Source organism: Osmia bicornis, unplaced genomic scaffold (assembly GCF_907164935.1).
Source record: "Osmia bicornis bicornis unplaced genomic scaffold, iOsmBic2.1, whole genome shotgun sequence".
Classification (NCBI taxonomy): domain Eukaryota; kingdom Metazoa; phylum Arthropoda; class Insecta; order Hymenoptera; family Megachilidae; genus Osmia; species Osmia bicornis.
Genome location: NW_025791113.1, coordinates 1 through 17,829, shown reverse-complemented (window position 1 = coordinate 17,829; position 17,829 = coordinate 1). Strand labels below are relative to the sequence as shown.

The 17,829-nt window shown below is 41.9% G+C and overlaps 1 protein-coding gene across 1 annotated transcript; it reads left to right on the top strand.

The window, feature by feature from the left end:
• The first annotated feature begins 8,019 nt into the window (after positions 1-8,019).
• LOC123988739 lies at positions 8,020-9,132 on the top strand. The gene has a single exon (XM_046289488.1). The coding sequence runs from the start codon at positions 8,020-8,022 to the stop codon at positions 9,130-9,132; it is 1,113 nt and encodes a 370-aa protein (XP_046145444.1).
• The last annotated feature ends 8,697 nt before the right edge of the window (positions 9,133-17,829 follow it).

Genomic DNA, 17,829 nt, shown 5'->3' with positions numbered 1-17,829 from the left:
ATCGAAGGAGGTCGATGCGGGATCGATGAGCTGACACTCTACGTTCGAACGCACTAGCGTTAACACGCGTAAGACGAGGGTCCGTTGGGCGAGAAACGATACACGAGGACGAGTCAAACCGACTTAGTACAATCGTCAAACTGCCGATCTACTATCTTCGTGTATGCGCCTCAAACCGAGGAGTCGCGTGCACAAACTGAGCCGCGGCACTGCTTCAAGGACCCACATTCGCGAATAACCAAGGTTTCGTCGTAGTAGTCAATTTATAGAATTTAACTCCATCTAAGTTTTCGGTTACATTTATTTCTGTTCACATCAACACCAGTGAAATAAATTCCGTGAAGCAGTGCCGCGACTCAGTTTGTGACTCCTGGGTTCGTGGCGCATGGGATTCGTGCTTCGCGTTTTGTAAAGTCAAAATAGTTTCTTTTCATATAGTAATACATCATTAAAGTCACGGTTACTATCCATTAGTGACGGAGTTAACGTCAAGATCACAAAACTGTGCTCTGCCGAACCCTCCTAGTCGTTCTAAGGGATAGTGTCCAGTTAATCCAATTTGTAGCATTTCTCGCCTAACGAAACAAATCATCTAATTGATTCTTTCAACTCCTACTTTACAAATAGTTCAAAATTTGAAGTGTGTGTGAGACGAGCACGGCTCCACACGAATTACTGATACCGGAAATTTCTAAGAGACCACTAACGTGCCTCTGGATGTTTCCTGGACATCACTGCTCGTATGGTGCTTAGTGTGGGTCAGCGATATGGGACTCTATCCCGCCAGGGCCAGACCTCCTATCGTTTTGATAACGACTCTAACGCACAATAAAGATAACATCTAAAAGGAGCTGGAAGAATTAAAAAGAGATAGCGAGCCAGGAGTGGCGTACCGCGTTTTGTAAAGTTAAAATCATCGCATCGATGGGAAATAGATAGCGAGCCAGGAGTGGCGTACCGCGGTTTTGTAAAGTTAAAATCATCGCATCTATGGGAAATAGATAGCGAGCCAGGAGTGGCGTACCGCGGTTTTGTAAAGTTAAAATCATCGCATCTATGGGAAATAGATAGCGAGCCAGGAGTGGCGTACCGCGTTTTTGTAAAGTTAAAATCATCGCATCTATGGGAAATAGATAGCGAGCCAGGAGTGGCGTACCGCGTTTTGTAAAGTTAAAATCATCGCATCTATGGGAAATAGATAGCGAGCCAGGAGTGGCGTACCGCGTTTTTGTAAAGTTAAAATCATCGCATCTATGGGAAATAGATAGCGAGCCAGGAGTGGCGTACCGCGGTTTTGTAAAGTTAAAATCATCGCATCTATGGGAAATAGATAGCGAGCCAGGAGTGGCGTACCGCGTTTTTGTAAAGTTAAAATCATCGCATCTATGGGAAATAGATACCAGAGCCAGGAGTGGCGTACCGCGTTTTTGTAAAGTTAAAATCATCGCGTCTAGGAGAAGTAGATCACGAGCCAGGAGTGGCGTACTACGTTTTGTAAACTAAAAGAATATCGGCGTTATAACAACTTACGTATTATCTGAGTGTATCCTTGATAATCAGAATATATAAGTAGATTTTACCAGCTAATCATCTCCGTTTCTTCTCAGACAACCTCCAAATTCTCCGCCACCCAATAACCAATCCGCGAAGTAGAAAAAGCAAAGAAAACAGTTACAATATACTACATTGCGTTACATTACATTGCACTGCACTGCTTTACATTTCATTGCATTACACTGTTTGTATTACACTATTTTACGTTATGCTACTGGTTACGGGCTCTAATTTATAATTTATGTTTCATTACCTACCTCATTTTTCTTTAATATCTTTAATCAACTACTTTATTGTTCTGTTGCTCATTCTTCCATTCTCTCATTTGTTCTTCATTCTGAATTGAGTTGAGTTGAAGTAATTGATATGATTTAGCTTATTTTGATCTTCATGATGGTACGGAGTGTCATGGACGGTATTAATATGTTTAATGTATTGATTTTTGACTTTCTTCATTTGGATAATATTTTATACTTTATCTGTGCCACGCCATCACTGTTTACCGCTATTTTATTTATTTCATTATCGCTTTCTGATTTCTCGATTCTTGAATTGTTGCCTTTATGTTCCAGATATTCCTTGGACATTTTCATATTATTCTCATTCTTCCTTAATACTCTTCAATTCAACTCATACACGACGTTTCTCTGGTAATTGAAGGTTCTTCCTGATGATGTGACGGTGGGCTGTTCCTGTTAATTAATATTCGTGTCATCAGGATGGGCTTATTCTTGCCATTTTATAGTATGTTATTATATTATCTTATCTTATCTTATCTTACCCTGTTTCCCTGCTTTTCTTCTCTTTTTCATTTTCAGCCGCAATTCAGCTCTCTTAACTGCTAACTTGCTACTGTTAACAAGTCCTTGCATGCTGGTTTGATACTGGTTGGATACTTGGTGGCTCTGTCACTTTAAGGTTATGTTTCTGTAAATAATTTGTCATTCGTCATCTCATCCCTGGATTTGACATTTGATTTTTATGGTTTATTCTATTTTATTTTATTCTACTTTATGTTACTTTATTCCATTATTTTTCTTATTGCTTCATATTCATATTTTATCTGTATTTTATTTTTAATTTAATTATTGGATGATTCAACCTTTTTGGTGGGCTTGCATAATTTATGTACCTATAATTATGGTTTGATCAATCATAAGTATTGTCTTACATATTTTATTTTATTTATTTCATTTATTTCATTTATTTCATTTATTTCATTTATTTCATTTATTTCATTTATTTCATTTATTTCATTTATTTCATTTATTTCATTTATTTCATTTATTTCATTTATTTCATTTATTTCATTTATTTCATTTATTTCATTTATTTCATTTATTTCATTTATTTCATTTATTTCATTTATTTCATTTATTTCATTTATTTCATTTATTTCATTTATTTCATTTATTTCATTTATTTCATTTATTTCGTTTATTTCGTTTATTTCATTTATTTCGTTTATTTCGTTTATTTCATTTATTTCATTTATTTCATTTATTTCATTTATTTCATTTATTTCATTTATTTCATTTATTTCATTTATTTCATTTATTTCATTTATTTCATTTATTTCATTTATTTCATTTATTTCATTTATTTCATTTATTTCATTTATTTCATTTATTTCATTTATTTCATTTATTTCATTTATTTCATTTATTTCTTTTATTTCATTTATTTCATTTATTTCATTTATTTCATTTATTTCATTTATTTCATTTATTTCATTTATTTCATTTATTTCATTTATTTCATTTATTTCATTTATTTCATTTATTTCATTTATTTCATTTATTTCATTTATTTCATTTATACTCGGAGTGCCCCAACCCCCGAAAGGGGCGCGGGGAACCAGGTCGACCACCGGTCGAGCCAGGCTGAGCCCCAACCGAGCGCGTCTCCGGGTGGCGGATAGGAGGACGACCGGGTGCGTGAAGTGGACCCCGTGTACCGTAGAACGGCTCGCCTCGGGCGACCGGGACACGGGAAAGGAGCGTCCACGGAGTGCCCTGGTCAACGGGTGCCATAAGGGACCCCTGAGGGCCTAAAAACCCTCGGTGGAGAACTAAAGCCCCGTCGCGGACCAGCTCCCCAAGCTAAGGTGTAAGCTATCGTGCCGAGAGCTGGATGGCACCGGGGTAATGGTGTCTCGAACGATGCCCTTGGGGTACCAGGCGCCCCCCCATTGTATCTTGCCTTACCCCTGTAAGCGGGCTCTGCAGGGGTGGACCTTTATTTCCCGACTACTCGTGGGACTTAAATGGACAACAATAATAAAGACTTAAACAAAAAAAACAAAAATATACAGAAACAAACAGACGGAGACGATACGGTAACGCAGACGGACTCCAACGAACACGCGCCCGACAACGGTGCAACGGAAGGGTTAAGGGGCTCAATCTTGGGAACCACCCCCGCGGCACCGCTAGCGAGCGACCAGAAAATGAGTGCGCCAGCGGCGGGCGAAGGCATAACCCTACCTGCCCTGGACTCACTCACGCTCAACGAAGAGCTCTCCTCCGAAGCGACCGGGGACATGCAGGGAGAAATCCCTTATCTGGACCCGGAAGTATGGAGGAAGATAAAACGCTGTGGGGCAGCCAGGAAGAGGGCCCGAAGAGAGCGTATAGCTCTCGAAAGGAACTCTGGCGGGACTGTCCCCACGGACAAAAGAAATGAGGCGGGGAAGGCCCCAACGACGGCGACCGCGAAGGGAGGCTCGGTAATCGGGCAACCTACTGCGGGAACGTCGAAGGTAGGCCAAAGGGGAGTGGATGGTAAGGGGCTTAAGAGGTCCCGGCCGTCCATATCCCCGAACACCCAACCTCTAGCGAAGCGGCGACAGAAGGTATTCCCGTCGCCGGTCAGCTACAAGGAGGCGTTGACGACGGAAAGGAGGCTGGCCATAGTGCCGGCCAACTACCCAGAGGCGACACTCACGGAAGAGCAGGGCTCCAACGTCGAGCGGGCGATTGTAGAGGCGCTGTGTGGAACCCCCAAAGGGAATACCATGCCGCGTTTCGATGAATGCCGGTTCGGCGGGGGCATCCTGCTGGTCACCTGCGCGGATGCAGGCTCAACGGAGTGGCTAAAGTCCACCATCGCCGCAGTCAAGCCCTGGGAGGGAGCAAACCTCCAGGTCATTGACAGTCAGCGGCTACCAAAATTGAGAAGGATGCTGACAGTCATCCCCGGCCCTCCGACAAAAACGGAGGCTATAATGAGGCTCATTGAGGGTCAAAACCCAGGCCTCCGCACCGGGCTCTGGAGGGTCTGGAGCAGGAGAGAGGGGCCGAACTCGGTCACCCTGGTCCTGGGAATCGACCCGGCCTCACATAGCCTAATAAAAAGGCAGGGTTTCGAGGTCCACGTAGGAATGCGCAGGGCACTTTTCAGAGAAGGACCTGCGGGGACCACGGAGGACCCGAAACAATTGAATGCAGGCCCCGGAACGGAGCCGGCGGCAACAGCCCCGGTCACCGAGGGCAGATCAGACCAGGAGATGGGAGGAGAGGAAGGGGAACCTGTGGAGTCACAGGAGACACCCCAGGGTGCCCCTCCTACCCCCACCGCAACCGATCCACCACTCGAGATGGATAATGCGGAAAAAATAGCCGGACCCTCGCAGAGGACGAGTCAAATCGGCCCAACCGCCCCGCCGGGCAGATATATACCCAGGACGGGGACGGTGAGGGGAAGGCCAACCCTGGCAGAAGCCACCAAAAGGACTGGTCTGATGGGAGTGCAAAGGGGCGTCCAACGCACCCTTCCTCACTCCCTGAAGACCAGTACTAGAGATAAGAGAGGGAGAGGCTCCGGAAGGGGCCCCCCTCAAAGGTAAGTCTTATGGGCCCCTCTGGGGAACACAAGACAGCCGCGAACACTAAGCGAGACCGGACCAGTGCTGACACCAACAGGGTGTCAGACGGTACCAGGTTCTCGCAGATTAATCTGCAACATTGCAAGGCGGCAACGGATATCCTCCATCACCGCCTTGCGACAAGGCAGACAGATATAGCCCTCATACAAGAACCTTGGATTTCCAAGGAACGCGTAGGAGGGCTCGATATGAGATGCGGCTCACTCTACTACGATGCCACATCTACAAGGCCCAGGGCCTGCATCTTCGTCAAGAAGGAGATAACGGCCCTGAAACTAAATGAATTCTGCACAGCCGATCTTTCAGCGGTTAAGGTCAAACTTAACCTTGGCGGGAATACGTATGAGCTAGTGATCTGCTCGGCGTACCTCCCGTACGACTCAGAGGACCCACCACCTACGAGGGAACTCAGAGCCCTGATAGACCACTGTGCAAACAAGGGTCTGCACCTGGTGATCGGATGCGATGCTAACTCGCACCACACCGTATGGGGCAGCACCAACACCAATGGCAGAGGCACAGCACTGCTAGAGTACCTCGCCACCACGGGTTTGGAGATCCTTAACAAAGGCTCCGCCCCCACTTTCGTCACCTCCCGTAGACAGGAGGTAATCGACCTGACCCTGGGCTCCATAAAGGTGGCACAGGTTGTCAAACACTGGCAAGTTCGAGATGAAAGCACTCTCTCGGACCACCGCCTAATCACTTTCAACTTAACGGGTGACAGGGAAGGCGGTACTGGAGAAGCATACAGGAACCCAAAGGCCACCAACTGGGCACTCTACAGAGAGGGCCTGGAAGGGAGGCTTAAGGGGCACTGTCAGCGTCCCAGGACCGTGGGCGAAATTGAGCAAGCGGTGAAGCACTTAAGCTCAGCCGTTACTCAAGCCTACGAGGATGCCTGCCCTGTCAATATCGGAAGCAGTAGCAAAAGGGTCCCCTGGTGGAACAAGAAACTGGACCGAGCCAGAAAGGACACCCGCATGCTACTGAACAAAGCCATGAAGGCAAATACGAAGCCAACCTGGGACAGCTATAAAAGGGCCCAGCAAGCTTACAAAAAGCTAATAAGAACCAGCAAGAGGTCAGCCTGGAAGACCTTCTGCAAAGAAACCGAAGCTCTACCAGTAGTTGCCAGGTTAAGGAAGGTCTTCTCAACAGGCCCCTCACCGGGGTTGGATCGTCTTAGACTCCCAGATGGAAGTCTGACGAACAACCACAAGGAAACATTAGAACACCTCATCCAGACACATTTCCCAGGCTCAATAGCGGAGGGCCGGGAGCGACGTCGTAGCGATACGGCGCGCACCGACCCCGCTCCAGCGGACTGGGAAACAGCGGAGAAGGTGATAAACACAGACAGGGTGAAGTGGGCCATCGGCTCCTTCAAAAGATTCAAGAGCCCGGGCACTGACGGGATCTTCCCGGCACTCCTTCAGGAGGGCGGTGAGGACCTGTACAGGCGCCTGGGCCAGATCTTCAAATCCTGCCTAGCAAAGGGATATGTACCTAAAGCCTGGAGACACTCCAAGGTAGTGTTCATCCCCAAACCAGGGAGGGACAATTACGACCTTGCTAAGTCATACAGACCCATCAGCCTCACCTCTTTCATGCTCAAAACGCTGGAGAGGCTGGTTGATAGGTACATCAGAGACGAGGTTTTGGCCAACAAACCGCTACACCCCTCTCAACACGCCTATCAAAACGGCAAATCCACCGAGACGGCACTCCATAAACTAGTAGGTTTTATTGAAGGCGCACTGTCGAACGGTGAATCTGCCCTCTGCATCTTCCTCGACATCGAAGGGGCGTTTGATAACACACCCCATGATGCCATTAAGGAAGCCGCGAAGAGGTATAATATCAAGGACTCCGTCGTAAGATGGATCCACAACATGCTGACGAACAGAACAGCCATAACAAGCCTGGGAGAGGAGACGGTGAGGGCCGACGTCGCGAGGGGCTGCCCGCAGGGAGGAGTCCTGTCCCCCCTGCTGTGGACCCTCGTGGTTGACGAACTCATACGTACACTTGCCACGGAAGGCTTTGAGGTTCAGGGCTACGCCGACGACCTTTCTATCACGGTCAGAGGCAGACACCCGTTGGATCTAGCGAGGAGATTACAGAAGGCTATCATACTCGTAGAATCCTGGTGTCAATCACATTCGCTCTCGGTTAACCCGAGTAAAACAGAGCTGGTCCTATTTACAAGGAGAAGACGCTTTTATTTTAAGGCTCCTCACCTTTTTGGGACGCAACTACAACTCACAGATGAGGTCAAATATCTAGGTGTAATACTAGACAAAAAACTCAACTGGAAGAACCATGTGAACAGGCAGACCCAGAAAGCTATCAGCACCTACTGGGCCTGCCGCAGAATGTTTGGCCCTACGTGGGGACTCAAACCAAGGGTGGTCAGGTGGATATACTAGGCCATCCTTGAACCTATCATAACATACGCCTCGATTGTGTGGTGGACCTCCATGAACAGGGGAGCACACAAAAGGGCTATAGAAAGAATATACAGAATAGCGCTGCTGGGGATAACAGGTGCACTCCCCACCACGCCCACCTTGGCAATGGGTGCGCTGCTCGATATCAAGCCACCCCACCTAACAGTGATGGCAACGGCTTGGAGAGCGGCCATCCGCCTCTACCAAGCTGAAGAATGGTCCCCGATGGGCGGCGGTCACACCGATATCCTCAAGGATTCGGGATCAGAGATAATTCTGACCCACGGTGGAGACCGCTGCAAGACGGAATACCTCTTCAGACGAGAATATGATCTAATCCTCCCAGACAGGGAGAAATGGCTGAAGGACCCAAACGACATTCTGACTCCGGGGGGGTTGGTCTGGTTCACAGACGGCTCTAAGACCGGTATCGGCACCGGAGCTGGGATTGCGGGGGAGAGCCCGAGGGTCGAAATGACCCACAAGTTGGGCCACCACGTCACGGCCTTCCAAGCGGAAGTGTTTGCCATATGGGCCTGCGCCAAATATAATTTGGAAAGGGCCCACTCAGGCAAACACATATATATCTGCAGTGACAGCTTGGCCGCGCTGAAAGCCCTCCACAAAGTGGAAATAGGGTCGAAGCTAGTCAGGGACTGTGCACTGACTCTGGGACAGCTATCTCTAAACAACAGAGTTAAGCTGCTATGGGTACCAGGTCACTCTGGAATCCCAGGAAACGAGAGGGCTAACGAACTGGCACGACGGGGGGCGATAAGCACCCAGCCATGCCATGAGTACCCCATTGGTGTCTCAACCTATGCGTTGAGGGGCCTGGCTAAGGACTGGTTAAACCAGGAATTCACCAGGCTCTGGCACAACGCAAATGGCATGAGACACACGAGGGCCCTATTTGAGGGGCCGTCAAAGAAGCTGGGCGACACCCTAAGTCAACTGGACAGGGCGCAACTGCGCATGCTCGTGGGCCTAGTGACAGGACACTGGTACACGAGGAAACACCTCGCGCGCATGAGACTCACAGAGGTGACAATATGTCCGAGGTGTGAGGAAGAGGACGAAACCCCTCTCCACGTACTTCTAAGATGCAGGGAACTAAGGGCCCGAAGAGGAGCAATCCTGGGGACCCTGGAACCCTCATCATTAAGCATCTCGGCTGGCCTGGTGCCGGCGCTTCTAAACTTCGCTACAGAAGCCCAGCTGCCAAGGCACAGCCAGTAAAGAGGCTGCCTAGCGGCCCGGGTACAATGGTCCCCAAGGACTGAGTGCCCGGCTAGCCTCAACCTTACTAATAATAATAATAATAATAATATTTCATTTATTTCATTTATTTCATTTATTTCATTTATTTCATTTATTTCATTTATTTCATTTATTTCATTTATTTCATTTATTTCATTTATTTCATTTATTTCATTTATTTCATTTATTTCATTTATTTCATTTATTTCATTTATTTCATTTATTTCATTTATTTCATTTATTTCATTTATTTCATTTATTTCGTTTATTTCATTTATTTCATTTTTTTCATTTATTTCATTTATTTCATTTATTTCATTCATTTCATTTATTTCATTTATTTCATTTATTTCATTTATTTCATTTATTTCATTTATTTCATTTATTTCATTTATTTCATTTATTTCATTTATTTCATTTATTTCATTTATTTCATTTATTTCATTTATTTCATTTATTTCATTTATTTGACGCATTTATTTGTTAATCTTCATTCCTCTCCGACCTTGTGCATCCTTGTCAAGCCTTTTGAGGTTTCGAGGACTTCTCATGCAGGGATGTGCAGGGAAGAATTTGAGGCAAATTCAATTCTTTCTTAACGAAATGGCAGTATAATGTTTAAGTTCAGCGATTTTCTTGGCCGCGCTGTCATATTATTTATTTATGTATGTCGTGCATTATGCTGGGCTCACATCCTATTCCTCCCTTGTTAATGGATGTGATCTTGCTTGTTATGATGTTTTAATCGCTCTATTGCTCACTCACTCATTCGTTCGCTTATCATTCATTATTCACTTGGACTTATGTACGGTTAATTTTCCTGTAAGGATAGGTGATTTAGTCTATTCAAATGCTTAATGGCGCGTGGCTTCTATTGTAATCCCACCATTTAAATATTTAATATTATTTTAAAATACTCTATTTATTTATTTATTATTTATTTATTCTTGTATTTATATTATGTAGTAATATGGTGTTGACCGAACCATGCAGCTTATGCTTGAGTAGATTATTTGTCATTTTATTTACTTACCCTTATACACCATTCGGTTGTCAATTTTATCTACTACTTGCATTTGCATGGATATTATCAGTTACATCTTGCGATTTATGATTTATGAATCTGATCTATTTGTGATTTACAATATATAATCTATAATTTACAAAGATAAAGTTACAGTAGCTGAGATAATAATCTCTATGGTTATACCGGTTGGAATATAACTCATTGTTGTATTCATTTATTTATTCATTTATTCATCTACTTCTTCATTAATACATTATGTGGGTCATGCTGATACGCGCTACACACTCTACATTTTCTACATTTTCTACATTTTCTACATTTCTCTATTTTCTCATTTTATTTTAATATCTTTAACTGTTTCACTCGCATTCGGTATTCATTCATTCATTTTGTTTACTATTCATTCATTCATTTGATTTGATTGTTTAAGTTATACAAAGTTTTACATTGATTTGATTTGATCTGAGTCGTTTCTGACTAATTTTCCCCTGGGCTGCTATAATGCTCTGTTTGTTCTTCTGTTCCTTTCAGGAATGATAGTGGTTGCGAGGGCATACGGTTCTGTTTATGATTTCAGTATTTATACATTTCAATGATTTTATTTCATTTATACCTACCTTGATTTCACTGTCATTTGTTACTGATATTTCTTTTCTTTCCTTTCTTGTTTTCTTCTTTTATCCTTGTTCTTCCTTCATTCTCCTCTCTATTTTTCTGTTCTTATATTGCTGTATACTCTTACTTGATTATTTTGTGTCACACCTGTCGTTACTTTATTTTATTTTATTTTATTTTATTTTATTTTATTTTATTTTATTTTATTATCTTTTATTATTACTTGGCCTGATGACTGCTATAAGTCCCCTATCTTATTGTTCATTGTTCATTGCCTCCATCTGATCATTTTGTTTTGTTTTGTTTGTTTCTTCACCATATTTGCTCGTTAAGCTAGTGTGAGGTCGTGTTTCTGGTGAATGTTCCTGCAAGCAAATTTGGGCGGTTTCAGCAGCTTCAAATAATAATTATAATTTCAATTATTACTGGTTCATTAGGCTCACCATCTATTTTCTCCTGCTCTTATTCCCAGCCGATCTTCACTTCTTTGAAGATATAGTACCTTTCTCATTAATTGATGTAATAGGAATTATGTATTGTATACAATGTTTGGCGTTGGCACCTCTGATTGGTCTGCTCAATTTTGTGCTGCACGCCCTCTAAGTACATCTGTTTATTGCAGGGTTGTTGGTTACACGTGGCACAGTCTAGTAGTTTAAATAATTATGATCATAATCTTAATAGACTTGAATTTACATTACCTTGATTATCCTGGATATCTTGGCCTCGCAGGAGGGATTCTCAGCCTCGCTGGCTCGAGCACGTCATATAAGCTCTCAGCTCAGTTTTATTATTTGTAATTCTTCTTCAGTCACCCTGATAGTTTGATAGTTTAATAGATGGTTATGACGAGTTCCATGACACATATGCTTTTATGCATTACATACATTTATTCATTATGCTACATATTTGGCGTACCATTTCTTTCTTTATGGTGATCCTGGTTCGTCATTTGTGGTGATGCGTGTGTCTACTTTGAAACAGAATCCGCTGTTCCTGGGTATATTTTATACTTTGCCCTTTACTTCTGACAATAATTTTCAACGTTCTATGTTTACTTCTTCTCTAATGACTGGTATCTGCTATCTGTTGTCTACCATCTTTTTTCTTTTCTTTACTTACATTCTTTACATCCTTGGTTTACAGTCATTTTCATTACAATTTCTAGTTCATCTTAAATTTATTTAAACTACATGATTATATTATGTGCTGGTGCTTGATGTTAAATACTCTTTGCTTTCCACTATTCATTTCCTGCTGCTTGGTTGCTTGGCTGTATGTTTGACGTTTGAGGTTTTGAGGTTTTTGTTAGGTTTTGTTGGTTATACGTTATACGCCTGCCTTGCTTATGCCAAGTTCACATGTGCTCGCTTGCTTACTCTCTTACTATGTATCCTATGTTTCGTTCACATGTTCTCATGTTCTCATGTTCTCATGGATAGTTAGTTATTTACAGTTATTTATTTATTTATTTATTTATTTATTTATTTATTTATTTATTTATTTATTTATTTATTTATTGCTTACTTATTAATGTTTACTACTGTTCCTTTTTTATTTTAACTTTTTCATTATTTGTTCTATTTTAACTCATTGCTTGTTCTATTTTAACTTTTTCTTTAATTACACCGTTGCATTAGATGCATATATATGTTGATTCTCTGCTGTATGTTGTGATCTGTTTAATCATATTGAATTATGCTTTATTATGTTTATTTTATTTTTGCATTCATTTGTCATCGGTTATTCATGGTTCACTTATGGGTTTTTCTATCCATGGGCCCCATGGGCCTATTGATTTATTATTTACTATCCATTTCTCACTATTTATTGTTGCATTTTGGGGCATTCGATGCGCTGTGCCTGCTATGAAAAAGAGAGCGTGTGTGTGAATGTGTAAAGTATGTATGGGACAAGTCATCGAGGATTGCAGCTTACGAAGACGTGGCACAGCCAACCGGGGAAAGGATTCGCCCCGGGACCTGGCTGTGCTGAAGAGCAAGCCCTGTTAAACAGGTGAACACATGGTGCGATCACCCGTTGAGCAGAAGCTCCGGTTCCTGGTCGTGGCCGAAGAGAAAGCTCCTGACCTCGCTTTGCAGGCTGGTGAAGACATGGCGCGATCACCCGTTGAGCAGGAGCTCCGGTTCCTGATCGTGGCCGAAGAGCAAGCCCTGCTGAAACAGGTGAACACATGGTGCGATCACCCGTTGAGCAGGAGCTCCGGTTCCTGGTCGTGGCCGAAGACCATCGAAAAACGCTATTAAACTAACGTCTGTGATCATATAAATATACATTTTCGCTCCATTTAGCCAAAAAATCGAACTTTAGCTGCACCCCGAAATATTTCAGTCCTGGCGGCGTATTGCTCCGCCTCTTCGAACCGATTAGTCGAAAATTTTAACAGTCTTACTTTTACATTCTGTACCACTGATCCATCGTTAAACGCTATTAAACTAACGCCGGTGATGATATAAATGTACATTTTCGCTCCATTTAGCCAAAAAATCGAGACTTAGTTGCGCTCCGAAATATTTCAAAGTTATGGCGGCGTATTGCTTCGCCTCTTAGAACCGATTAGTCGAAAATTTTAACAGTCTTATTTTTACATTCTGTACTACTGATCCATCGTTAAACGCTATTAAACTAACGCCTGTGATGATATAAAGGTACATTTTCGCTCCATTTAGCCAAAAAATCGAACTTTAGTTGCGCTCCGAAATATTTCAGTCCTGGCGGCGTATTGCTTCGCCTCTTCGAACCGATTAGTCGAAAATTTTAACACTCTTATTTTTACATTCTGTACCACTGATCCATCGTTAAACGCTATTAAACTAACGCCTGTGATGATATAAAGGTACATTTTCGCTCCATTTAGCCAAAAAATCGAACTTTAGTTGCGCTCCGAAATATTTCAAAGTTATGGCGGCGTATTGCTTCGTATCTTAGAACCGATTAGTCGAAAATTTTAACAGTCTTATTTTTACATTCTGTACGACTGATCCATCGTTAAACGCTATTAAACTAACGCCGGTGATGATATAAAGGCACATTATCGCTCCATTTAGCCAAAAAATCGAGCCTTAGTTGCGCTCCGAAATATTTCAAAGTCCCAGCGGCGTATTGCTTCGCCTCTTAGAACCGATTAGTCGAAAATTTTAACAGTCTTATTTTTACATTCTGTACGACTGATCCATCGTTAAACGCTATTAAACTAACGCCTGTGATGATATAAAGGTACATTTTCGTTCCATTTAGCCAAAAAATCGAACTTTAGTTGCGCTCCGAAATATTTCAATGTCCCAGCGGCGTATTGCTTCGCCTCTTCGAACCGATTAGTCGATAATTTGACACTCTTATTTTTACATTCTGTACCACTGATCCATCGTTAAACGCTATTAAACTAACGCCGGTGATGATATAAATGTACATTATCGCTCCATTTAGCCAAAAAATCGACCCTTAGTTGCGCTCCGAAATATTTCAAAGTTCTGGCGGCGTATTGCTTCGCCTCTTAGAACCGATTAGTCGAAAATTTTAACAATCTTATTTTTACATTCTGTACTACTGATCCATCGTTAAACGCTATTAAACTAACGCCTGTGATGATATAAAGGTACATTTTCGCTCCATTTAGCCAAAAAATCGAACTTTAGTTGCGCTCCGAAATATTTCAGTCCTGGCGGCGTATTGCTTCGCCTCTTCGAACCGATTAGTCCATAATTTGACACTCTTATTTTTACATTCTGTACGACTGATCCATCGTTAAACGCTATTAAACTAACGCCTGTGATGATATAAAGGTACATTTTCGCTCCATTTAGCCAAAAAATCGAACTTTAGTTGCGCTCCGAAATATTTCAAAGTCCCAGCGGCGTATTGCTTCGCCTCTTAGAACCGATTAGTCGAAAATTTTAACACTCTTATTTTTACATTCTGTACGACTGATCCATCGTTAAACGCTATTAAACTAACGCCTGTGATGATATAAAGGTACATTTTCGCTCCATTTAGCCAAAAAATCGAACTTTAGTTGCGCTCCGAAATATTTCAAAGTTCTGGCGGCGTATTGCTTCGCCTCTTAGAACCGATTAGTCGAAAATTTTAACAATCTTATTTTTACATTCTGTACGACTGATCCATCGTTAAACGCTATTAAACTAACGCCTGTGATGATATAAAGGTGAATTTTCGCTCCATTTAGCCAAAAAATCGAACTTTAGTTGCGCTCCGAAATATTTCAAAGTCCTGGCGGCGTATTGCTTCGCCTCTTAGAACCGATTAGTCGAAAATTTTAACAGTCTTATTTTTACATTCTGTACGACTGATCCATCGTTAAACGCTATTAAACTAACGCCTGTGATGATATAAAGGTACATTATCGCTCCATTTAACCAAAAAATCGAACTTTAGTTGCGCTCCGAAATATTTCAAAGTCCCAGCGGCGTATTGCTTCGGCTCTTAGAACCGATAAGTCGAAAATTTTAACAATTTTATTTTTCCATTCTGTACGACTGATCCATCGTTAAACGCTATTAAACTAAAGCCTGTGATGATATAAAGGTACATTTTCGTTCCATTTAGCCAAAAAATCGAACTGTAGTTGCGCTCCGAGATATTTCAAAGCTATGGCGGCGTATTGCTTCGCCTCTTAGAACCGATTAGTCGATAATTTGACACTCTTATTTTTACATTCTGTACCACTGATCCATCGTTAAACGCTATTAAACTAACGCCGGTGATGATATAAATGTACATTTTCGCTCCATTTAGCCAAAAAATCGAACTGTAGTTGCGCTCTGAGATATTTCAAAGTTATGGCGGCGTATTGCTTCGCCTCTTAGAACCGATTAGTCGAAAATTTTAACAGTCTTATTTTTACATTCGGTACTACTGCTCCATCGTGAAACGCTATTAAACTAACGCCTGTGATGATATAAAGGTACATTGTCGCTCCATTTAGCCAAAATATCGAACTTTAGTTGCGCTCCGAAATATTTCAATGTCCCAGCGGCGTATTGCTTCGCCTCTTCGAACCGATTAGTCGAAAATTTTAACAACCTTATTTTTGCATTCTGTACCACTGATCCATCGTTAAACGCTATTAAACTAACGCCGGTGATGATATAAATGTACATTATCGCTCCATTTAGCCAAAAAATCGAGCCTTAGTTGCGCTCCGAAATATTTCAAAGTTCTGGCGGCGTATTGCTTCACCTCTTAGAACCGATTAGTCGAAAATTTTAACAATCTTATTTTTACATTCTCTACTACTGATCCATCGTTAAACGCTATTAAACTAACGCCTGTGATGATATAAAGGTGCATTTTCGCTCCATTTAGCCAAAAAATCGAACTTTAGTTGCACCCCGAAATATTTCAATGTCTCAACGGCGTATTGCTTCGGCTCTTAGAACCGATAAGTCGAAAATTTTAACAATTTTATTTTTCCATTCTGTACGACTGATCCATCGTTAAACGCTATTAAACTAAAGCCTGTGATGATATAAAGGTACATTTTCGTTCGATTTAGCCAAAAAATCGAACTGTAGTTGCGCTCCGAGATATTTCAAAGTCCTGGCGGCGTATTGCATCGCCTCTTCGAACGGATGAGTCGAAAATTTTAACAATCTTATTCTTACATTCTGTACGAGTGATCCATCGAAAAACGCTATTAAACTAACGCCTGTGATGATATAAAGGTGAATTTTCGCTCCATTTAACCAAAAAATCGAACTTTAGTTGCGCTCCGAAATATTTCATTCCTGGCGGCGTATTGCTTCGCCTCTGCGAACCGATTAGTCGAAAATTTTAACACTCTTATTTTTACATTCTGTACGACTGATCCATCGTTAAACGCTATTAAACTAACACCTGTGATGATATAAAGGTGCATTTTCGCTCCATTTAGCCAAATTATCGAACTTTAGTTGCGCTCCGAAGTATTTCAAAGTCCAGGCGTCGTATTGCTTCGCCTCTTAGAACTGATTAGTCTAAAATTTTAACAGTCTTATTTTTACATTCTGTACTACTGATCCATCGTTAAACGCTATTAAAATAACGCCTGTGATGATATAAAGGTACATTATCGCTCCATTTAGCCAAAAAATCGAACTTTAGTTGCGCTCCGAAATATTTCAGTCCAGGCGTCATATTGCTTCGGCTCTTAGAACCGATTAGTGTAAAAATTTAACAGTCTTATTTTTACATTCTGTACGACTGATCCATCGTTAAACGCTACTAAACTAACGCCTGTGATGATATAAAGGTGCATTTTCGCTCCATTTAGCCAAAAAATCGAACTTTAGTTGCACCCCGAAATATTTCAATGTCTCAGCGGCGCATTGCTTCGGCTCTTAGAACCGATAAGTCGAAAATTTTAACAATTTTATTTTTCCATTCTGTACGACTGATCCATCGTTAAACGCTGTTAAACTCTAGCCTGTGATGATATAAAGGTACATTTTCGTTCCATTTAGCCAAAAAATCGAACTGTAGTTGCGCTCCGAGATATTTCAAAGTCCTGGCGGCGTATTGCATCGCCTCTTCGAACGGATGAGTCGAAAATTTTAACAATCTTATTCTTACATTCTGTACGAGTGATCCATCGAAAAACGCTATTAAACTAACGCCTGTGATGATATAAAGGTGAATTTTCGCTCCATTTAACCAAAAAATCGAACTTTAGTTGCGCTCCGACATATTTCATTCCTGGCGGCGTATTGCTTCGCCTCTGCGAACCGATTAGTCGAAAATTTTAACACTCTTATTTTTACATTCTGTACGACTGATCCATCGTTAAACGCTATTAAACTAACACCTGTGATGATATAAAGGTGCATTTTCGCTCCATTTAGCCAAATTATCGAACTTTAGTTGCGCTCCGAAGTATTTCAAAGTCCAGGCGTCGTATTGCTTCGCCTCTTAGAACTGATTAGTCTAAAATTTTAACAGTCTTATTTTTACATTCTGTACTACTGATCCATCGTTAAACGCTATTAAAATAACGCCTGTGATGATATAAAGGTACATTA

What these genes read in the sequence shown, in the direction of transcription:
- LOC123988739 (XM_046289488.1), top strand. Translation starts at nt 8,020, where the DNA reads ATGGGTGCGCTGCTCGATATCAAGCCACCCCACCTAACAGTGATGGCA.